We start from the raw sequence: 23,306 nt of genomic DNA, 5'->3' as shown, positions 1-23,306 counted from the left end.
CGCCCCTAGACTCCAGTGTTTGGAAAGCATGAGAAATGCGAATAGGTATAAAATCATACAGCATGTCATTTTTTATTACATTGTTTTCAAACTCAGCTTCCTTCAGGAGTATTTCAGAGGGTTTCTAAAGACCTCCAATGTTGTTAAAGGTTTCATCAAAAGAAACACACCAAGTAACAATTAAACTTTTTTTTTTAAATTGTAAATAGTTATTAAATAATTATATAGAGGTTTTATTAAATAAGATACAGCATTATAAGAATAAGAAGTAAGTATCTGAATTAAAAAAAAAAAAAAAAAAAAATAAATCACAGCTTAGATTCTACATGCTTCAGTTGTATGGAAAACCCTGTGCAATATCTATTTCGTACAGGTTAATGACAGCGATGCTTGTTAAAAACATATTTGATAATCATAGCATTTGCTTGCATTGTCTGGGAACATTTTATTCAATGAAAACAAAAAACCATGAACTGTTATGAAATATATGGAGAGACAATGGCATTAATGACCACAGCTACAGCACTCCTTAGCTCAGTGAAAACACAGTCAAGTTTTACTTTTTTTTTCTTTACTTAAACTCATCTGAATACAAATTGATATTTGTGAAGTTAGTTTTCCAGTGGAACAATGACCCAGTGTGCCACTGGAGGCAGTATTCAATGCGTTTCCCTTTTCTCAACGCATTTAGCAGTGTAGCGACAGTTACACTCAACATATGAACAATGGAACAAAGCTGGAACATTTAGAACAAAGATGTGACAGTCACAGGCGTGACAGTGGCAGTATCACAGCGTCGCCGCGCAGGAAAACACTTTTTCTGTGCATCTGAAAGCAATGGCAGGGTGGTCCTGCTGTCCCTGTTTCCCCCCACTGTGGGAGAGGAGATTCCTGGGTGCTGTTTATATGTAAAACATTTTTTAAAAAAGCACAACCACCACCTTTTTATTTTCAGTGCACAGTGAAAACTGTAATTAAAAGGTTAATATATATATCACTCATGGCCTCTTACCACATCACTGTGGTTTATTTGAGCAGTTTGTCTTACTTCAGTCTCTTTTCTTTGAGGGAAGAGACAGCAAGCACATGGGGAAAGGGGACTGATAGATGAGTTCTTAACTTTAGACACTGAAAAGCATATGATGTCAGTTATCGGCACGCTTAGCAGCTGTGAAAAAAAAAAAAGAAGTTGTGTTTCAGTGGCGTGAAGTTCATACCATCTCAAAGACCAACTGAAGCACGGACATTTCATCTAGTTACATACAGGAAGCGCTGCACTTTTACCATATTTGGCGTTATACACTATTCTGTAACTTCAAGTGCCGTGTGAAATATGTCCCTTAAAAACCAAATACAGTTGCACCCCCTTAACCTCTGGAATGGTGTGTTTGCAGTACCTCCAGTGTGTTGCCTCGGCTTGAGGAATTGTTTGTGAGACTTCACACTGGTCAATTTAAACACTGTAAGCAGTTCACGCCCTCATTGATCAGTACAATCACAGGTATATGTGGTCTTTGCAGATGGATGGCTTGGTGATGCTTTAGTGTGGTGGCTTCTTACCTGTGGACAGAGAACTGCGTCAAGAATGGTTGAAGGTTAAGGGGTTATGCTATCATGTTTTTTTTTTACAAAATGATAATCTACAGCTTTGTAAATGCTGTGAAGTATCCCCACACTGTAAAGGATTAAACTCGGTCTCAGTGCTCCAAGAAACAGTGAGCTCCAATCTGCTTCAAAACACTAATTAAGCTTGATTAGTTGAATGGGTTGGATGCAGAGGTTAGAGTAAGACATCAGACACCTAACAAGCCGAACACCTGTCCCCCTTATCAGAACCGGGATTTCTCTTCGACCCGTTGATTTTCGAGTCCAAGATCAGCTGATTGATCTCGTTCTGTTTGTACGACGAGAACCTGTGCCCATAAAAAGTACCTTTGGAGCCGGACTCCGAGTCTGGCAAGCTCTTGAAACAGGTCTTGGTGATCAAGTAGACAACCTCTGCGATGTTGAGGAGGATACAGACCCCAGACACCACCAGCATGAAGATGGTGAAGATGGTTTTCTCCGTGGGTCTGGATACAAAGCAGTCCACAGTGTTGGGGCAGGGGTAGGCGTCGCACTTGACTAACCGAATCATCTTGAAGCCCGGGTAGATCAGGTAGAAGATGTACATGAAAGCGGCTTCGAAGAGGATCCGGAAGATCACGCTAATCATGTAGGTCCACCACAGGGCCCCCGTGATCTTCATCCTCTGCATCTTTATCTGCTCCAGGTCTTTGCTGCTGCTGTGGCCGGACAGCTTTAGGATCTTCTTCTCGATGTGCCGGCGGTGAGCCACGTGCATGGCCACGAGGAGGGCTGGAGTGGACACCAGGATGAGCTGCAGTGCCCATAGGCGGATGTGGGAAATGGGGAAAAACTGGTCATAGCAGACACTGTTGCAACCAGGCTGCTGCGTGTTGCAGATGAAGCCTGACTTCTCGTCGCCCCAGACACTCTCCGCTGCGACCACCAGGACCATGATTCGAAAGATGAAGAGGACCGACAGCCAGATGCGGCCGATTCCAGTGGAGTTCCTGTTTACACCGCTGAGAACGGCATAAAAAGACGCCCAATTCATTTTTGGTTCCAGGTCTGTAACAAAAAAAAAAGATGAAAAAATAAATAGTTGCAATGATATTTGGTACTTGTCTGTAAATGCATGCAGTACTGGTTGGGATTTGGTTTTAAAACCCTTGACACACACATGAAATGGGATGAACATCTCATGAAACCTATCCTGTTATTAACAGAGAGCTGTAAAAGACCAACAAGTTTAGGGTATTAAATCACACCTTTGCAATGACACATTTCATCTGGCTGCTGATCTGGTATAAAAAGTTCAAGTCGTTTTTGTTTTGTTCTTAGTGCGTGGGGTTAAATGGGAACATTATGGATGCAGGATGTGTGAGCTGATGATGGGAGGGGCTTGTGGATTGAATGCACATGAAAGGAGAGGGACCAGCAGCATGTACAGCGCGACAGTTCTGCCCATGCCACTCAGTCCTGACCTAGACAACCTACCTACTGTTAAGTCCTGGGCTTCCCCAAGCAGACACTGTGTGTGAGGTGTGTTTCTGCCCACTGAGGAGGAGACTAAAGTTGAAACCACCAAATTCCTTTCCAACTGTGGAAATCTAAGCTAGATTCGACCCCAGACCTACAGTACAGAGATGAAAGGTTACTGCATTAAACCCACTGCACTGGCCCACACCCAAAGCAAAAGATAATGCAAACTCCTTGATAGGAGGTGTGCATTAACCCACTGCACTGCCTCACACCCAAAACAAAAGATAATGCAAACTCCTTGATAGGAGGTGTGCATTAACCCACTGCACTGCCTCACACCCAAAGCAAAAGATAATGCAAACTCCTTGATAGGAGGTGTGCATTAACCCACTCCACTGCCTCACACCCAAAGCAAAAGATAATGCAAACTCCTTGATAGGAGGTGTGTACAGTACGTCTAACTATCAGGGAACTTTCTTTGCTAGAATGATATATAGCAATAATACATTTACTCAGACGCTTTGCACTTCCAAATTCTTAAAAAAAAACAAAAAAAAACCTGATCAACAAAACTTAACAGGCAGACTAGCAGCAAGGTCTTCAGGCCAGGTTTCAACTGCTTCGTATGACCGCTATCCGTTTCTTCCACCGCTGAGATCACATTAAAAACAGCAGGTTCACAGGGACTCAGAACACCCATTTAGTGAAATGAATCAGGCAGCTGACAAAGACATCTACATTTAAATAAGCAAGCTATGAGAGGCTTCTGCACTGCTGCTGTGGAACACGTCCGAGTGCACTTTTCTACCACCCTGTAAACGCTGGAAAGAGTCAGAGCTGCTCCCAGTCGTCCAATCTCCTGCTAGTCATAGCTGGCACAAGCAAGGAATACAAACAGGCGAGTGCTTAGTACACAGTGACACCTCAGATAACTAACCCTGTCACAGGAGCCAGTCATCAGTGTGAACTGAATCACCCACACACTCCCCATTCGATCAAGGTGCTCACAGGCTGATAAAGCAATGCAAGTCATTCTTGAACAGAACAACCCTGAAAACCCTGCAATAGGCCTGTGCTGATTATTTCACAAGACACAGCAAACAAACCAAAATCCTTTAGTTTAACCTCACTTCAGAACCTGTTGATGTTTGTTTGCAACCCACCGACACCATTATTATTGCTGTTATATTTCTTTAATATTCTAATTTACTTAGATCTTTAAATAGAAAAATACCCACACAAATTAAATAAAAAATAATTAATACACATATATTATAAAGTCCAACAGCATGTTCTGACTAGAGGCTTAACAAATCCTGCTATAAATTGACACATTTCAACATCCAGAATGTCTTTATTTAAATACCTCAGACCACTGACTAGGACTCCAAAGCATTTCAAAGCTACGTTTTCACATTAAGAGCACTTTTTACCTTCAGGTGAGTCCACACGCAGACAAGTCCTTAGTCAGCTGGATTACCATCAGTGTAGTAAGTGATGTGCTGGAACACCATGTCTTTGCAAATTGCAAATGAATTCCCTGACACTAGCCACTGCCCTGCACTGTAGAAGTCATACGCTCTTATATAAACTATTTACATACAATGGTGGCCTTTATGAGGCTAACAAGACTCTTTAGAATTCGGATCAAACGCCTTGATTTCCGCCTACCCCATGTAGAAGAAAGAATCTGTGTGGACACAAAAGCCTTTTCCTCTATTATTTATTGTTTGTAGTAGGACCAGGGAATTGTTTTTGACGTAAAAAAACAAGGAGAAAAAAAAAGCAATGCAGAACGCTGGGAGATTGACTCATACAGTTTCATACTGGACTGGGGTGTAGTGTTTGAGTCACCTTCTAATTAAACATTGATATACAGTACAAACTGTCGATGTAGCACCAACGAAAGACCAGGGTTTTCACTTAAAAAGTCCAGGGCAGGGGGTCTTTATGAACCTCAATTAACCTATTTTCCACCGCAGTATTTTCTGTTATTTCACTTGATAAACCGCGGCAATAAGGTGTCGACACAATCAGCACAGGAGCCATTATTTAAGAAGTCCTAGTTTACTGGAACCGAGAAAAGCCTTTCTGAAGTTCAACAGACTGCGATTGTAATAGAAGTGACCTGGTTTGTACTCTGAGATTGTAATAGAAGTGACCTGGTTTGTGCTCTGAGAATGTACCGTGCTTGCAGACTTTTGATCCATGAAGATTCAGTCCTATGTGTGTTTAGTGTAACTTGTGAACTGATGGTTTTAACAATGGAACTGCGGCTCATCCAGTTGAGATTTGGCTAAAGAATTGATATATTATACAGTGTGTGTTTATATATATATATATATATATATATATATATATATATATATATATATATATATATATATATATATAAAATATTTGAAAGGAGGTATAACTGCAGTGTACAAAAATGAAAAGTTTTTTTTTTTTAATTCCAGAACCTTTCAGACAAAACCCCATTTCATGAAATGTACGTCAATGCTTTGATGATCTGTGGATGGATCTCTCCATTGCATTCAGCACCCTGTCCTGTATCTCTCTCATTTGCGTTGCTATGAGAAGGGCTGCGTACTGTGTAGCTGGAATACCGTTTGTGCCTCTGACTCCAGCCCGCCTGGGCCCTTCTGACATCAAATGTGCGTCTGTGACAGTAAATGTTATTCCCATTGCAGTCTGCCAGTTTGCATCTTTGGCTCCAGATTATTTCAGAGTTTATTCAAGTGACTGTTTCCACCACCCCCATTCAGGGACCGCAGCACAAAGATTTACAGTTTGAGCTAAACAAATGGGACCCTAACAGATATACAATGACGCTGTTTGTTTTGTGGGGTATTGGGTGTCAAGGATGTGTCGCCTTTCTGATCCCTTGTTTTACAATGGCTATCCGTAACGGGTCACACTTTAACAGGAGTGCCTGCTTCATGAAGATTCAATATCGAATGACAGTTTAATATGAATAACCGTGGGATTCATCATGAATGGATGCTTGCCTAAAATGAATTCCATTTGAAATCATAAAAGTTAGTCTGCAAATGATTACATTTTAATCACCGTCAGTTTCTTCATTTGTATAAAGCTTTTGTTCCTATATATTTTTGAATGCATTACATAAATTGTTACTCTTCAAAGTATTGCTTGTTGGCTGTAAGGATTCTGCATTCTTTATATCATGGTCTCCAAACAATCATAAAAAGGGCTGAAGGTTGTACCATACCGATAAACAAGTATACCATTTTAATTTCTAATGAGCAAACAGGGTCTATCTTTACACGTGAAATTAAAAAAAACCCCACCAGATTCCTTTTCATGCTGCCATGTATTAATTACCAGGTATGTATTGTGCAACAATGTCTTACAACTAACTTACTACAGATAAACATTCATGGAAAAACTTGTGCAACTGTTCAATCATACACACTGGCAATCTTCATCTTTACTGGAACTGCAACGTTTTAAAAAACGTTTTGCATGCATGGCACCTGGTGGCAGATGCCAATTCAAATCCCAATCTGGAAGACACATTATGCAAAGATGTTGCCCTTACTAATGGCATCCTTTATGCAATCATGGAAGCATCATTCAAATGAAACATCCATACAGTACATGTAACATACTAAAGCATATACAGTATGTAACGGACCTAAGAGATCATTTAATGCATCATTTCCCACATAAAGCAGGGCACAAAATCAGTGCCTAAGAAAAAGTGTTCAAATGAATTAATAAAAACTCTAAGTATTCTTTGATACACTGCGATAGTGCAATTCTTTTGATTTGCTTTGTATTTTCTAGCAGTACAGTTTTCTTTGTTTTGTGCGATATGTCCTTTTCATTCATGTTCACTTGGGAGGATGACCATGTTTACAAGCTATTAGCGAAGCTCTGATTTACTGCCCGAGGACCTCTGCACTGATCCAACGTGCAGCTTGCATGCACGTTAGCATGCACAGGGTTTCAGTTCTGAACTCCTACAATACTACATGGAATTGCTTTAACTATGTAGTCCATACAATATGAACGCAGGAAAGTAAAGACTACTGCGTCTTTAAAGCAGGCGTCACCTGCAATCTCAGCACACCTATTGTAAAACGTATTCAGCACAGAGGACTTGCTCAACCTGCTGATAATCATCCCGCTGCCTGTAGTAAACACTTAAATGCCCCAGAGATTGGAACAGATCCAGTCCCATGCAAGAAACATTCAGCACTTTGTCGTGGTAAAACATTTTTACTGTGGAATCACTTGTAGGTTTGGTTTTTAAAATCAGGGTTTTTGTAACTAGTTTAATTTGGTTATATTTTAACACACTGCACCCAAACTAACAAGCCCATTCCAGGTGTCAGTCTCCTTTTCAGCTGAATACACGTCACAGGGGGTACTTCTGTTTATGGTCAATTGAAATGAAGATTGTTTTTCTTCATGTCACAAGACTCAGGTTTCTGATCATTTATGACAGGTGGTTTGTAAAACGGGGGCAGATGTAAATTGAACCCCAGTTTTTAAGCAGGTAAAAAATCTATACATCTACTTAGAATATTTTTATGAAAGCGACACACATCAAAACAGTAAGAAATACTTAAAATAAGTACTTACAAAACAATCACGTCTTGCTTTTGTACCTTGTTCTGCTCTTCTGTAATCTTAAGGGAACACGGAGATCATTAGCAGAGTTTCTGAAACTGTGAACTCAAGGCATTTAAATACTGTACCAACCCTAACACACATGAGACTGATCAGCCAATCAGTACACAGCAAAGTTGGAACCATTCAAAAGATGTTCTAGAAGATATCTACATTGTGACAAGGTAACTGTGTACAGTATAGGGAGGTTTCATATCCTTTTTTTCTTTTTTTTTTTAAACAGATTACATTGTGAAGGCTGGTTTGTAATATCTTAATCACAGTTTTGATTAATAATGCTGGTCAAACACAGTTTTTGTTTTCCACGACTACATTTTTTTAAATAATTTAAAATGTAAACGGGATCAGAGCTTCACCTTATATGGATACCCCCTGGCAGGGGTGAAGCAAGGCTTTGCTCAATGATTAAATAGCTAAATACAGGCACTGTTCAAGTTGATCAATAGAATCTTGGGGATTATTGATTAACATGATGACCAGATAAAGACACATTCCTTGGACACCCACATAGTATTGTGTTCAATATGACAGCATGGTGGGAGAAGGCCAAAGTGTTAGCAAGAGGAAACAGATTATTTCTTTTTTTTAAATGCACAGGTAGTGTATTACCAGTACGTCTCAAGATGGCACCCAGCTCAGCTCTCTAAACCATTCCTTCTGTGTGGAACCCAGGATACACCTGCAAAAGAACATGAATCTATCCGGAATGAAATGCATTGCAAACATGTTCATTACATTTACTTTTTAATACACCAACTTAAAATAAAAGAACTACATTAGAAGAAAAAAAAAATATCAAGAAAAACATGGTTTATCAAAGGAACAAACAGATTTTATTACAACACATTCCTGTTTTAAATCCAAGGACGCCTTTTATAATTAGCCTCAAGTCTCCAAACACTGCTTTCCATATTCTTTAGCTGGGAGTTTCTGAAAGGTGTTAAAGAATCGAGGTTGAATCTGCATACTCAGTGTACAGCATGTCCCCACCTATGGAAATAGCTGACTAACAGGATTGCCCTGTGCAGCAGCTACAGGTGACACAGTGACCAGCCATGAACAAAATATGTACTGCATTGTTATTGGATCTATTATTTTTTCACAGACCAGCATACACTAGCACTGCGAATTGCTGGAATTTGCCTCAAGGTATTGGCATATTATTATTAGGTGTGGGCAACGATAAGAAAATTGTATTTTGATATCGAAAATATCGAAGTCTTCCAAAACACAGAAAAAAGATTGCATTATGAAACATATATATTAACAGATATTTACATATTAGTGCTTTGCTTCACAATATCCATGGAGAAAAACAAGATCTTGTTATATTGTTTTACTATTCCATCATCAGCTGCCTCAAAACCGAACCATTTCTACACTTCACTGCGCAGACTTTCTAACCAATCCGGCAAGAACTGAATCTTCAGCCGCTCTGCGTGTAAATGAGGACTCACAACACCTCTAAAAGTATCAAGTAGTGTCATGCCCAATTTTGCATTATTTTGAGATGTGGTTTGAGGTTTTAAAAATACATCTCATTTATAATACATTAATGGCATGAGTAATAAACCACCGACAGATGTGCATATCTCAAATAATCCAAAACGGATGTGCAATGGTGCTTAATACAATAGTTAAATACGTGAGTGTGTGGCGTTTGTCTACGAGACTGACAACAATTCCTAATTATAGGGTTTGTTGTATATTAATATAAAATAAACGATTATACTGCGTTTGTATTGTTAGCAATATCAGCAATAAAAACTATGTCTCTGCGAGCGTCCGCTAATTATTTATTTTTATCCCATAATCACTATATGGAAATTGTCATCGATATCAAAATTGGTGCCCATACCGAATTATTATTATTTAGTCATTTAGCAGGTGCTTTTATCCAAAGCGACTGGCAGACTCAACAACTGGGGCTGCAGAGTCACAATAGGACCTTGATTTTACATCTCATCCGAAGGACATATCTATGCAAACTTTACTTCTGTCACGAGAGTGCACTATGCACAGACTTCATGATCAACGATGGTATTTGAGGTAATCTCTGCTGCTCCAAAATGAATTCATTAAAGTACAGTTTACACATGGAGACAAAAACTCATACTGTGTAATGCAAGAAAATGTTTTATTTATCTTCTTGTCATAACCAGCTTACATTACAAACAACGTAAGTTTGGCATTGCACCCCCCCCAAAAAAAACACTTTGAGCCCCTTGTTGTTGGAACAACTGAACATGAAAAAAACAAACATTTTCCAAGGCCTTGAATGGAAGTAAAAGAATGAAACATGATGAGATTTCAAAAGCAACAGAATTTTGATAACAAGCAGCAGCAACCTACAATGCTATACATGTGCACATGTCCTACTACAGTCAGTGTGACACAGTGTAACAAAGCTAGAGGTCGGCTAGAACCTGCGATGGTTCCCCTTTTGGTCGGGAGCAGTAAAGATCAGTATAAAAGAAGAAGTCACCCTGTAACAGTGATAAGTCACCGAATCTTCAAGAAATGTAGGAAAGACAGTGTTCCTGCTGTCACTCTGTGAACCCTACTGCAGGAACTGCTCAAGTAAGCCCTTGGGGCATGGAGAGCCCGTCGGACACCCTTTACCAAGCAAGCATGACTGTGCACGTGCGCCCAATGTTGTCTTGGACATCTGACAAATCATCAAGCACCAGCAAACTACTGTGCAAATATCTATTACACTACTGGGTGATTCACCTACTTTTGGAACCAAACCCATTCTAATGTGGAATTAAGAACTGTGTGGGCATGAATACACATTAAAGTCAAGTCAAACAGATTAGCCTTTACCTGAACAAACGTGTCCCACCTCTACATAGGATAAGACATAGCCTACATGAAATGGGTGTCAGCCCTACCAACAATTACACTGAACGCTACAGCTGCTATAGGCTAGTTTTGTATTGTTCTTGTTTGTATCAACGAGTATTGACTGCATTTTCTTGAAAAACAGCTTAATCAAAAATGAATTTAAATACTGTACTGGGTTGCTGTATTAACTATGACCACAAGAGGGCCTCGCACATGTAAAACAAGTCAAAATACAATCAATTAAATTAATGAAAATCGCACCTGAAGGAAAATCGGAGTCTATCTGTCTTGTCGCTTACTTTCTCTAATGCCACATGCCAGTTGATTACGTCAAGTTAAGACGACAAACTACAGTTGTGTGTCAGGGGAGCGCGAGGTCTCCCCTGGTAAAGGCATGGCCGTGTGGTGTGCAGGTGGAGTCATACAGTCAGGGGAGCGCAGGGGTCCCCGAGGTCTCCCCTGGTAAAGGCATGGCCGTGTGGTGTGCAGGTGGAGTCATACAGTCAGGGGAGCGCAGGGGTCCCCCGAGGTCTCCCCTGGTAAAAGCATGGCCGTGTGGTGTGCAGGTGGAGTCATACAGTCAGGGGAGCGCAGGGATCCCCCGAGGTCTCCCCTGGTAAAAGCATGGCCGTGTGGTGTGCAGGTGTGAGTCATACAGTCAGGGGAATGCAGGGTCACGTCCTGGCTGTGCAAAGTCGCCGGTCTTCGATGGGGATTCCAGAGGGACTGTTGCATTGGCCTTGGTACTTCCACAGGTTAGGGAGAGACGGTCGGCAGAAACAGTTTCTTTTCCTCATTGCGCTATACTGAACAGTGGTGGCCAGCTGGCCACCTCCAGAGTTCCTGGATGTAAAAGAGGAAACTGTCATGGTTGTGGGATCGGAGGATGTCCACTGAACCGTCACTTCCCATGAGCCGTGTAGGGAATAAAATAATTGGGTACTCAATTTAAAATGAGTTAACTTTATAGTCAATCTCATTTTCTGTTCTGTGAGTAACAAGAAACAATGTATTTCTCCCACTCTGAAGAAAGTTTTTCTTTTTGGCCTTTACCGCCACCTGAAAAACAAAACAAAGCGCAGATATGTTACTGTTTAGAAGTCTGGTGTCCGTTTTTCCCCTCTGCGGTCACACTCAAACATGATTTACTTACTTTTCAGGCTGCGGATAGTGCGCATTCTTGCGTGCTTCGCATGACCGTTTTGAGCCAATCTCTCAGAAAGTGAGGGCCCTCTCCTAAAGAAAAGGAAAGGCATTTTATGGTCTAGATTCTTGTATGTATGTCATATTACATAGAACAAACTTAAATTTCACTGTGCAAAAGCAGCATGTCAGCCAGCACCACACAAACACTGTTGGCATCACACTTCACCCCTCGATCCAGCAGGCAGTGCAGTGTGTGGTTTGGTCTGAGACACACACTTGACCTCTCGAACCGGCAGTCAGTGTAGTGTGTGGTTTGGTCACACACACACACACACCCACCACACACTTGACCCCTCGATCCAGCAGTCAGTGCAGTGTATGGTTTGGTTTCATACACACCTCATCGCTCCCAGTTTTCCCTTCTCCATGAACAGCTCCACCATCACCGTGGTTCTCTTGGGATACAGCCTGGCATACAGGCTCCGGCCTTCAACTTTGTCTTGAAACCATCTAATGGCTTCCGAGGACCATTCGGATCCATCCACTGGAGAGACCTAAAGCAAGGAAAGGAAGCACAGCCTAGACACAAGGATTCTTCACTACAGTATTGACTAGCAAGATAATTGGAAGAGTCAAGCCTAGCTTTATTTAATAAAGCCTGCTCAAGGAACCATCTGACTACTAAACACATTCCATAGGTGTATTTCAGAGTAGTGATGATTCCATACATACAGCAAGAGAGCTCCTCTTACATATTTAACACTTACATGCTCCAGCGAGACACACAAAGCTTGCTGTGGGACATCCATGAACTGTGGACTGAGCTCTTCAATATCGCTGAGTGGAAGGCATGCAGTATCTCCATAATCCACTCGCAACACTTGTACTTGAACGTTCTGCAGGCATCCCCGAGACCGATCCGGGTTGGCCTCTTTAAAACAAAAAGAATTGACAAACTGTATTAAGAACCTTTTCAAAGTCAATATTAATCTACAACAAAACTGGTGCCTGGTGGTACTAAAGGAAGTGGAGGTTTCAGATGATCTACTAAACATCACGCAGCTTTTTACAAAGGGAGTATACTATAAAAAAAAAAAAACCATGAAGAAATATCCGCAGCAACTTCATTTTGCAGATGTCACCATACATTAGGGCTGTCAGTTAAAAAAAAAACAAAAAAAAAAACCACACACTTTGCTGTCTCTTTTGGACTACTGTCTGATCGCCGCTGTGCTTAGTTTAATTTGACTTATTTTTTTGCTTTGTCATTGTTGTGGTCTTTCTAATTTTTATGCAGACAGAACTAGTGCTTAATTTAATTATTTAGCAGACACTTTTATCCAAAGCAACTTGCAGAAATTAGACAAAATCGAACTATTTAAATTACAGTCATATAATATGCAATCTGACTGCATGATACCTCTCTGCATGCCGCAGATCTGTTCCACTCGTGCCCGGCACCACAGCTCGTGCTTGGGGAACCAGCCGCACACATAGCTTCCAATGTCAGGAATGCTGTTCACCCGAGTGAGGGGGCTGCTGCTGCTGCATGTCCTGCTGCTGAAACATATTACAACATTACACCTGCCGCCTGTCACGCCTGGATTAATCCATTATTCATAGCCATACTTTCAAATTGCACATGGATATAATTAAACAATACAGGGATTCTGCGATATTAGATTTAAAAAACTGTCATTAACACGAAGGGCATCACTACTGAAGTACGCCAAAGACTTAAACTTACTTGAGTTCCAGGGCCAGCTCCTGCATCGGAGGCCCCACGTCCTGAATGAAGAAGCAGCTGGGATCTACAACATGAGTGACAGCCACCTCCACCTCATCAAACTTACGGATCTGAAAGTCTGGAATAACCCTTCTGCCATCCTGAGAACAGCTGCCGATGCCTGGCTCCATGGCAACACCGAGGAGACAGCTCAGCGCACGAGGCCTGTTGTCCTTTTCCAAATTGCATTGAGCCTTTTCCATCACAACGCTGCCCTTCACAGATATCTCAGAGATATCCCACAGCTCAGACTCTGTGGCAACCATACAGCTGTAGGTCACGCTGTCATCTGCATCTTGTCTCTTCACTTTAAAGACAGGCAACAAGGATTTCCAGCAGGGGATATTTTTCTGTTTCAGCCCTGTCTTTGATGGAAATCCAGCACCCGGACTGCCTTCAAAAGCACGAAGCACCTGTGGAGTTTCTGTCAGTTCCTTGACGACAAAGGCTGGTGTACACACAGAATCAGCTTTCACTTTACTGTGCATAATATTAGCAACAGAACTATCTGTTTTACAAAAGTTTTTGAGAAAGCTCAGCAGCTGGGAGGAGGTGAGCTTCTGGTGCTGCACTTCAAGTCCTTTACCACAGCTCCTATTTAACAGGGATGCAGAGACTTGCTGTACGATCATGTCTTTATCTGCAGTTTGACCAAGTGGATCTCTGACATTTTCTTTCAAACTGTTAAGCTGCTGCTGCTGTTTAGGCTTGGCACTGCGCTCTGCAAACTGCATGTCTTTTGTCTGGAAGCCCGGAAGGGAGCGGTACACTTGTATCTCGAGGCTGCAACAGGTGGAGGTACTGCGAGACACAACTTCTCTCTGAGGATTGAGGAACATCTGGATTTGCTGGAAGGCTAAGGCAGCCCCTAGAGTCTGCACAGCATTTGTAATAGAGCTTGCCATCAGAACGTTACTCAGCACAGGGCCAAACTTCAGAATATCCGAGACCAGGACACCTCTCAGTGCTGGAGACGACTCTGCGAGAAGGGGGGCCTTTGGGGTCGCTGCCAAGAGACACGACGGCTTGACAGCTAGACATTAAATATATAACGTCATGTAATCAAAGAAACTACGAAATGATACAACAAAAAAGCCTACCGGACGCTATAATACTAGTACAATATTTCATGTTATTATTATTATTTGTTTACTTAGCAGACACCTTTATCCAAGGCGACTTACAGAGACTAGGGTGTGCAAACTATGCATCAGCTGCAGAGTCACTTAGAACTACGTCTCACCCGAAAGACGGAGCACAAGGAGGTTAAGTGACTTGCTCAGGGTCACACAAGGAGTCAGTAGCTGAGGTGGGATTTGAACTGGGGACCTCCTGGTTACAAGCCCGTTTCTTTAACCACTGGACCTCACAGCCTGCTTGTTAGATTTCGAAATGTCACATCTTATGAAGCAAAATATGTTGATTGTAGGGTGATGCAAAACCTTTGGCCATAGCTGAACACATGACATATATACACACACACCAGACGGTAGACTTTATGGGCAAAGTACATTATGATTAGTACTAAGCACAGTAAACTTCCATTAGAAAAACATGGACAAAGTAACAGTTTCAGAATAGACTTCTTTTCTTGCCTGCTTTGATTTCCTGAAAAAAGCCGCAGACCTGTTGAACGATACTGCAACCCTGGTCAAGCCTGCCCAAAACACCCAGGCAACCGCGCAAGAAGTCTGCTTCAGTAGCCTTCAGAAGAGTGTGCACCTCTGTACTTAACTGAAACAAAAAGGGGTTAATGAATACATTACAAAACATCAAATCTTTACCAAAAAAACACCACTCAAAAAAGCAGACCAACAAAATAAATACAAATACGTTCTACAACCATACCATCTTTGGAAACACCGAGTACAGTATAATAACGAAACTATTGAATTTGTTACCACAGCGTAGTTGTTCACTGTAAAGGTACATAGTGCTGAACGTGAACGATAAATCAAAACGTTACCTTTTGTGTAAATGTTCCAAGTTCTTGCTCCAATGAGTTCCTGATATTTTGCAGCACTAACAATTTGTAAACCAGGAACCGTTTCGTGCTTGCCTGATTGGGACACGTTTCTGCCGCCACATTTTCCCTCGTAAAGATAAACAAATATATTAAGTTACAACATTAAACCGACAATCGGAGAAAAAAAAAGCACGCTGTGATTTTATAACTACGAGTGCAATTTTACCGAGTAAAAAATAAATACACAATCTCGTAGAAACAGAATTTATGAGAAGGTCTGGTTAAGCGCTCTGGCACAAAAACTCAATATATATGCTCGTAATCACGTGGTTGCTTTCCATGCCGCTACCATTGAAGAGCAGAATAGGTATTTTAACAACATACCTTAGATTGAGCAAATATAAATGTCTTCGTTGGTGTCACTGTGGATTTCCAAGTTACACTACTCGTTTAGTGCTGTGCAAACCGGTTCCTATGGAAGCGGCTACCCGGATCCAACAGCAAAACCGTGTGAAGCGATTCCCGTCGGGCGACTTTACTGCGAGTTGGTCATTGTATGGGTTTAGCACATGCGCAGTCAGAATGGGGTCCTCTCAATTTAAAAACAACGACTGGCTCTATTCTCAAATATTCGAATTTTTAGAATTGGTTCTCCACTGGAATGTCTGCTCCACCGATACTCAAGGCAGTGAACACATGCTTTTCTCCGTTCGCAAAGCAGCCTGAGAATCTCATTTACTCAAATCGCGCATTTGCCGTTCCCAATTTACATACCTCAGGTGGTCGGTGTCGCTTCCTATAGTATAGCTTCCCTGATTGCATTCGCTTTGGTTCTCCTGTGAAGACACGGCTTAATCAAATGGATGTCCGGAAACCTCAGCTCTTAGAGAAAATGCAAAAATAATGGATAGCGCTGGTCCTGCAAAATAAAACCGGACTGTTTTAAAACAGACAGACAGTCCCAACGAGAAAACGAAAATATGGGATACCATAGCCATTCTGTAAACAGTTTAGGATTTGCCAAAAACGCTTTATGATACATTATTCCCAGGTTTATAAAAGGCTCGGCAATTAGGTCGACAAGGTGACCAGACGGACTATTAAATGGTAAATAATATACAGGCAGATACTTTTTTTTTTTTTTTTTAAATAATCACTATATTTTATTGCGAATACAAAGGAGTAACTCCAATCTGTTATCTGGCTATATATATCTGGCAACTCAAACAATCGCCCAAATTGGAATTTTGCCGTATGAATCATGGCAAGATCCATGGATAGCAGGCACACACATGAGTGATACACTTGGCATCTCACACCACCTGTATGTTTGAAGGAAAGTTCTCCCTGGGGGAAAAATAAAAATAAAAATAAAATAAATAAATAAAAAAGTGCTGTTTCCCTGCATGATTTTGCAAAGCAGCGTGCGTGTGTGCAATCTATAGCACCCAAGACAGATGGAAATCCTGTTATATTTAAAAATGGTTGAGAGGGAACATAATATAATCATATGTTCTTTATACCAATGCAGTAGTTACTTCATCAATAGTACGGGACATGGATGCCCACCCTGTCTCCCCCAGGCCGCTGAAACGACCCAGAGGCATAGAAACCCAATACCACTTTGACTGGTAGGGCTCTAGTCCTTTCTGACGGAAACCATCCTTTCTGTTTCGATTGTGCCTTGTCTGTTCTGCATGAGTGCTGCATTCGCTTCCAGAAACAGTGAAAAAACATCATTTCCGGCTTGATACAAAAAACACCATTCAGAATCCTTTATATAAATCAAGAGAATGCATTGAACACATGACCAGGTGAACACGTTCGACTAAAATTAGGAGTAATAACTGAAATGTTGACAATGAGAATCACACGTGGGAATTCAAAAAGGGGCGTATTGGTAAGTAAGCGAAGCATTCGAGATGTCTGTTCGAGTATATTCGCCTAGTGGAATTAAACGGAAACAGGAGACTCTTTGTTAAAATAACCTTGAATACTCAAATCCACCTTCTTGAGAATCGCTAATAGAATACATTCGACAGTCGCATATCTCGAATGTCCCTCTCGAACTTTTGAGAATAGAGACCAACATGTTTCATTCGAGTTGTGTACATGTTACATAAAACCAGTAAAACATTTCCCAGTGAGAAGTACACTCGCCTAAATGCATTACTGACTCGTGGGTTGGACCAGCAGCTACTCATTTAGGGCACTAGAAATTCCTGGACAAATGTCTGATGCAACATCAAATCAAACTGAATGCATGGCTGAAACAGAAACGCGCCCTAGCCTGCAGTGCAAACGTGGCAGTGCGAGAGGAAAACACAGTTTACAGCTGGCTTTGATTTGAGCTGCTCTGAGTCATTTACAGTTACGTGTGGTGTTTACTGTTGGAGGACTGCTTAGTTAAAGGGTTGTACAAGAAATGACGTTGTAATTCAACAGAGTTTGTTTCACAATAATATATGTAGTTCCCCAGCCGCATAAGCTCTGTGTTGCATTCTTACTCGTATCCAGAAATGTAATATTTAAATTATGTATATACAATGTAAAACCCCTCTGCATTATTCATTGGTTCCGTGCTCTTCGCAAAAACTGCTAAAGTTGCAAATAAGAGACTCAAACATTTTGAAAAGACATCAGACTGGTAGGAGGCACCAGAGCAACCCATTGCATATCTGTCTGAAAGGACTTCTGATCTCATCCATACTACTGATTCCTCAGATGTTCTGCATTATGCAATCCCTTACAAAATCTGATGCAACTTCATGTATTTAATGTGTGTTTAAAGAAAAAAGTAAGCGCCACGCCATCTGTCAGCTCTGAGGAACCCCTCTCCCTCCACACACACACACACACAAATTGGGAGGTGCTTCTCGTCGCAGTGGCTCACATTTCACAGGCAGCATCCTGCCAATGGATGTGTTAGTCTGGACACAGGACTCCGAATTCCTTCTGGAAGCTTCCCTGAGCCTGCTATAAACTGAGTCGCAGCGCACATCCCCATTTTGGGAAGAAGAAGAAGAAGAAGAAGAAGAAGAAGAAGAAGAAGAAGAAGAGGAGGAAGAAGAGGAAGAGGTAGTAAAGGTAAAGGTTTCTTTAGGTTGCTCTACTGTATTGTTTGGTGTGGAAAAACAATTGTGTGCGAATTGTGAATTGTAGCACAGATTGGCTGACTTTTGCTCAGCTGTTTAAGTTTGCGCTGTTTTATTCTTCAAGGGGACATTTGTTTGACTATGATTGCGGGTATTTGTGTTTAAAAGAATTGCATGGATTACATGCATTTTTTTCTTATATGATTCGCTCGACCTGCAGAAACGCTATGATGTTTCTCTATCACCGTTATCTTTGCTCCAGTTTGTGCTCTCAGGTTGTGATCAAATAACTGGTCCCTCAATTGCACGCTGATTGAAAAAGGATTTATGAGTTCAAATGCTAACCCAGGCAATCATGTAAGCGAAGCTTGCCTCATCTTCGGCATTCAGAAATGTTGAGAAGCTTTCTATAGTATTTATGAAACTTTACAGCAACTCAGAATGCCTTGAAGTCTGCATTGCCTGATACGACGGGTTTAAAAGCTGTAAACGAGAGAATGTTTACTAACACATCTTTACTGGTCATTCCATGAGGAATTGAAATGTGTTTCACTGTAAAGTCATTGATATCAGACTGTGGGAAAGCCCAACTTTTGTGTGTGTGTGTGTTGATGTGTTTATCCTAACTCACAGAAGTATTGTCTGTATCATTAGTCTGATGTTGCTGACTGTACCTTATCTAGCACAATTTTCATGCAATGGCTTTGTTTAAAGTTCACCAGTGTGGTCCAGGATGTGGCGTTTTTTTTTTTTTTTTTTTTGTTTAATAATTAATAACTCTAGGGCAACTGTCATCACATAAATAATCCACTTGGGGGAGGGGAGTGTTTTTAAAAAAATTGTGAACCAATATACTTGTACTCATTGTGTTTTTCAGAATGGACTTGACAAAGATATACACCGCTTTGAAAACATTTCAAGGCATAAAGTGGATTAAATGGAAATAAAAAACGTAGACCTGTTTAAAATTCCAGAAAAGACAAAGCCGTATTGTTACAGTGTGTCTAACAATGCATCCTCAACTTCCCGTCAAGTTTATAACTTGCATGTCAGCTGAACAGTTTTGTAAAGATTGCAAAGGGGGTTGGGGATATGCAAGAAAGAATGTCCCGAATCTGGATCTGGTTAAACCAGCACTCACCCTGGCTAATGTCCAGTTTGCATGAATTAGATACAAGTTTGCTCTGGTTTACAAAAAAAAATTGTGCATTAAGCACTACAGTAAAACCACTGCAGCACATATTTCATTTTAATATATCAGATAAACTTACATAGTGAATCACTTTGAAAACAAACACTACCTTCATCAGTACAGTCTAATGTACATAAACATAAGGACTCTTGTAAAGATGCAAGGCTGAAAATATTTCAAGAAACTTGGTAAGACCTTAAATATATATATATTATATATGACTAATTAATAAGCCTACTGATGGAGCTGCCCTGAAGTCCCTTTTTCTGTTCACTTGGCAGGCTAGACGTGAGTTTCCATTCCAAGGCACAATGGCTTTGAAGCTAGCAATTGTGTGCATTCTCTTCAGCCTCGCCAGGGCAGATCCTGTAGCCCTGAAGGATCATGCTTCAGTTCTGGCTGACAGCACCCTGAGTCTGGGGCTGAACCTGTACCAGACCATGGTGAAAGACCAGAACCTGAGGTCAGAGAACATCCTATTCTCTCCAGTGGTGCTGGCCTCCTCGCTGGGGGTGATGACGATGGGCGCCAAGGAGAACACCGCCAGCCAGGTCAAGTCGGTCCTGAACGTCGACCTCCAGGAGGACAAGCTGCACCCGGCCTTCTCTGCGCTGCTCAGCGACGTCAGCGATGAGAAGGCCCGCAACACCACCTGGAAGATGGGCAGCCGCTTGTACGGCCCCACTTCGGTGAACCTCCGGCCGCAGTTTGTGGAGAGCAGCAGGAAGTTCTACAATCATGAGCACGCCAAGGTCAACTTCAGGGACAAGAGGAGAGCCCTGCAGTCCATCAATGAGTGGGCCTCCCAGAGCACCATGGGCAGGGTGGCTGAGGTCACCAGAGAGCTTCCTGGGGCCGACGGAGCCCTGTTCATCAATGCCATGTACTTCAAACGTAAGCACAACACCATTACTGTTAGCATGGTATTAAAACTTGTGCAGTTTCTCTCTTACCACAGACCTCAAACCTTATCCCAACATCAATGTAAGGTCTGAGGGATTCGAGATTTATGCATATTTAATAGAAAACCACAGTGATTTATGCCCCTCTTTCTACACATGTGTATGCTATTTAAGGGAGGACATTTGACACTTAACCAGTGTCTTTTCTTTTACAGCCCACTGGGAGGAATCCTTCCATGACAAAATGGTAGATAAGCGAGGGTTCATGACCTCCCGTACCCACACAGTGTCCGTGCTAATGATGCACCGCACAGGTAGGTGATGCCCACTGCCTAATTACTGCAGCCCAGACTGGCATGTTTATAGTTATCTAACCAGCTCAGTGAATGTGCCTTCAGCTCCTCAAGGGTGTACAATGTTAAATCCCCTTCAGAAAATTACAATCCATTTGCAGATCCTCTCATGTGGACCTGAAAGCTGGTGTGCCACATTTGTTTTGTTGGTCCACTAAAATATACCATGTTACCCATCTTTCTTGTCTAGGGAATTCACAAACATTTTTGTTAGTTTACTAAAGTGCCCTGTATCTTCATTTTTAGGTTACTATAAGTTTTATGAAGACAATGACAACAGGCTATATATTCTGGAGATGCAGCTGGCCCACAAGCATTCTAGCATGGTGTTCATCATGCCTTTCTACGTGGAGCCCTTGGAGAGGGTAGAGAAGATGCTGACCAAGGAGCAGCTCAACCGCTGGTTCAGCAAGCTGGAGAATAGGGCTGTGGCGCTGTCACTGCCTAAAATCAACCTGGACGTCAGCCACGAGCTTCAGGTAGGAGTTGGGAGCTCAGTGTCGGAGGAGCACCACTTGAACAGTGTCTCCCAAACTGTTTAAATGAACAACCGATTGATAACCCCTTAAAACTGATACATAACACTATTTGGGGTGCATCTGAGACTGTTGAAAGGATTCAGTTAGATAATACTTGATTTGTTATCATATCACCTAAAACCCTGGTACTAATAGGAATTTAGTGATCAAAGTGATTCATCTGAATAGTTTTTTTTGATGTTCGCGTCTTTGCCTTTTTTCTGTCTCCTACAGAAACACCTGCAGGAGCTGGGCCTGGCCGAGGCAGTTGACAAGACGAAGGCAGACTTCTCCGGGATGACTGGCAAGAAGGACCTGCACGTCTCCAATGTCCTCCACGCGGCCGTCCTCGAGTGGGACACCGAGGGCAAACCCTTCACCCAGGACATTTACGGACAACCGGAGTTTAAGTCACCCAAACTCTTCTACGCTGACCATCCGTTCATCTTCTTAGTGCGAGACAACAAGACCAACTCCATTCTCCTCATCGGCAGGCTGGTCAAGCCAAAGGGGGAAAACCATGACGAGTTGTAGAAATCCTTTTTCCTTTAAAAAAAAAAAGGGGAGGGGCCTGCAGTGTTCCAGATTGTACATTCCAAGTTTTGCGGTAGTTTTTAAAAATAACAAGTTCAATTGTTACACACTTCCAGTATATTGTAGAAGATGATAATGGGATAATGTGATAGAGAAACGTGTTTCTATACAATATGAATCAAAAAGAAAAATATCCAGAGATGTTTCCATCTGCTGACTGGAAACCATGACAATGCCATTCTTCTTATCCTTACCAGCATGGATATTGAAGTAGGGTATTACCATATACCTTTATATAGTTTAGTTGAATGTTTGCCAAGACCTAATGCAGTGCATTCCATTAAACAGTGTTGGTAATTAAAAGCAGTATGTGCAGACCTGGTTTTGAACTCCTAGTTGCTGTAGGTTTCAATGTCCAATTTCTCTGTGTGATGTGAGTTCTTGTTACAAGTCTTTGATACCAGTAATTTGCCCAGCCTGTTACACCACACAGTGAGGGTATTTCCATTGTCTTTATCAATTTCTCTTTTTAATACTAAATATTGCAAGTTCCAATATTTTTTTCTAGGGATCTTGGAAATCTCAGGAGAAAATTTGTTTTTAACTTTGTTGAACCACTGATGTTTGCATAATTTAAGATTATTTTTTATATATATACATGTTTAATAAAAAGATATGCAAAATCAATTGTCAAGTTTATCTTGGTTTTAACCCATCCCATGCTGTACCACTTGCCCTTATTCAACCACTTTCTCCACAGGCTATTAGCTGCAATACCACTTACTTTTATTAGTTGCTGATTGGCCACCAGCCAAACAATCTTAGCACCATGACTAATCTAATCTAATTCATAAGAATTGGACTTGAAGGTTTTAGTATCCTTCGCAACACTGTAGTACAAGCACAGCGAATCAACTTGTTATGTTGGTTTCTATATGTAGTGATATGACTAAGCAGAGACCTATGCAGGCTCCTCGAGACACAGAAAACTGATTCCCAGGGTGGGGACTGCAGAAGCTGCCAAGAATTCAGCGCCCGCCAGGGTTACATCCTGGGCAGAGAACATTCAACAGACTTAACTGCAGAGCTGAAGAGTTTCCCCCTCTCACTGCAAGTTCAAATTCAAAGCTGCTGGACAGTGCTATTGGTATAACCTAGTATCTGTGAAAGCACTAAATACTTAATCAATTCAATGCTGTGGAGTATTCCAGTTCTAAACAAATAAAATAATACAGTACATTCTTCAAAAGCTGCCAC

At 41.5% G+C, this 23,306-nt stretch overlaps 3 protein-coding genes across 7 annotated transcripts; 1 reads left to right on the top strand and 2 right to left on the bottom strand.

Moving 5' to 3' along the window:
• Positions 1-1,173: 1,173 nt before the first annotated feature.
• On the bottom strand, positions 1,174-8,386 carry gjb1a (gap junction protein beta 1a). Of its 4 annotated transcripts, none has more exons than XM_058989544.1 (3): positions 8,320-8,386; positions 7,663-7,709; positions 1,174-2,634 (listed from the first exon to the last, which is right to left on the bottom strand). In XM_058989544.1, the coding sequence occupies exon 3, from the start codon at positions 2,618-2,620 to the stop codon at positions 1,802-1,804; it is 819 nt and encodes a 272-aa protein (XP_058845527.1). In that variant the 5' UTR covers positions 2,621-2,634; positions 7,663-7,709; positions 8,320-8,386; the 3' UTR covers positions 1,174-1,801. The 4 variants fall into 4 exon arrangements, with proteins under 4 accessions (XP_058845527.1, XP_058845526.1, XP_058845528.1 ...); XM_058989543.1 differs by lacking the exons at positions 7,663-7,709; positions 8,320-8,386 and adding exons at positions 3,064-3,199; positions 4,482-4,668; XM_058989545.1 differs by lacking the exons at positions 7,663-7,709; positions 8,320-8,386 and adding an exon at positions 4,482-4,668 and having other exon boundaries at positions 1,174-1,560; positions 1,933-2,634.
• Positions 8,387-9,828: 1,442 nt separating this feature from the next.
• Positions 9,829-15,582, bottom strand: LOC117412104 (uncharacterized). Its single transcript, XM_058989537.1, has 8 exons — positions 15,456-15,582; positions 15,085-15,223; positions 13,451-14,522; positions 13,124-13,263; positions 12,471-12,634; positions 12,103-12,257; positions 11,711-11,793; positions 9,829-11,616 (listed from the first exon to the last, which is right to left on the bottom strand). Exons 3-8 carry the CDS (start codon positions 14,392-14,394, stop codon positions 11,534-11,536), a joined length of 1,569 nt encoding a protein of 522 aa, XP_058845520.1. The 5' UTR covers positions 14,395-14,522; positions 15,085-15,223; positions 15,456-15,582; the 3' UTR covers positions 9,829-11,533.
• Positions 15,583-17,440: 1,858 nt separating this feature from the next.
• LOC117962315 (serpin H1-like) lies at positions 17,441-22,730 on the top strand. Of its 2 annotated transcripts, XM_058989538.1 has the most exons (6): positions 17,442-18,542; positions 19,428-19,930; positions 20,024-20,636; positions 20,860-20,958; positions 21,244-21,476; positions 21,750-22,730. In XM_058989538.1, the coding sequence occupies exons 3-6, from the start codon at positions 20,054-20,056 to the stop codon at positions 22,047-22,049; spliced, it is 1,215 nt and encodes a 404-aa protein (XP_058845521.1). In that variant the 5' UTR covers positions 17,442-18,542; positions 19,428-19,930; positions 20,024-20,053; the 3' UTR covers positions 22,050-22,730. The 2 variants fall into 2 exon arrangements, with proteins under 2 accessions (XP_058845523.1, XP_058845521.1); XM_058989540.1 differs by lacking the exon at positions 19,428-19,930 and having other exon boundaries at positions 17,441-18,542.
• Positions 22,731-23,306: the final 576 nt, after the last annotated feature.

This window comes from Acipenser ruthenus, chromosome 16 (genome assembly GCF_902713425.1).
Source record: "Acipenser ruthenus chromosome 16, fAciRut3.2 maternal haplotype, whole genome shotgun sequence".
NCBI lineage: Eukaryota > Metazoa > Chordata > Actinopteri > Acipenseriformes > Acipenseridae > Acipenser > Acipenser ruthenus.
Note: the sequence above shows the minus strand (reverse complement) of the source record. Positions and strands in the feature narration are given on the sequence as shown.

What these genes read in the sequence shown, in the direction of transcription:
- gjb1a (XM_058989544.1), bottom strand. Translation starts at nt 2,620, where the DNA reads ATGAATTGGGCGTCTTTTTATGCCGTTCTCAGCGGTGTAAACAGGAAC.
- LOC117412104 (XM_058989537.1), bottom strand. Translation starts at nt 14,394, where the DNA reads ATGGCAAGCTCTATTACAAATGCTGTGCAGACTCTAGGGGCTGCCTTA. An exon ending in GAGCTGGCCCTGGAACTCAA is followed by an intron (nt 13,264 to 13,450) that starts GTAAGTTTAAGT and finishes AATATGTTTCAG; the next exon opens with CAGCAGGACATGCAGCAGCA. An exon ending in TGTGTGTCTCGCTGGAGCAT is followed by an intron (nt 12,258 to 12,470) that starts GTAAGTGTTAAA and finishes TCCTTGCTTTAG; the next exon opens with GTCTCTCCAGTGGATGGATC.
- LOC117962315 (XM_058989540.1), top strand. Translation starts at nt 20,054, where the DNA reads ATGGCTTTGAAGCTAGCAATTGTGTGCATTCTCTTCAGCCTCGCCAGG. An exon ending in GCTAATGATGCACCGCACAG is followed by an intron (nt 20,959 to 21,243) that starts GTAGGTGATGCC and finishes CTTCATTTTTAG; the next exon opens with GTTACTATAAGTTTTATGAA. An exon ending in ACGTCAGCCACGAGCTTCAG is followed by an intron (nt 21,477 to 21,749) that starts GTAGGAGTTGGG and finishes TGTCTCCTACAG; the next exon opens with AAACACCTGCAGGAGCTGGG.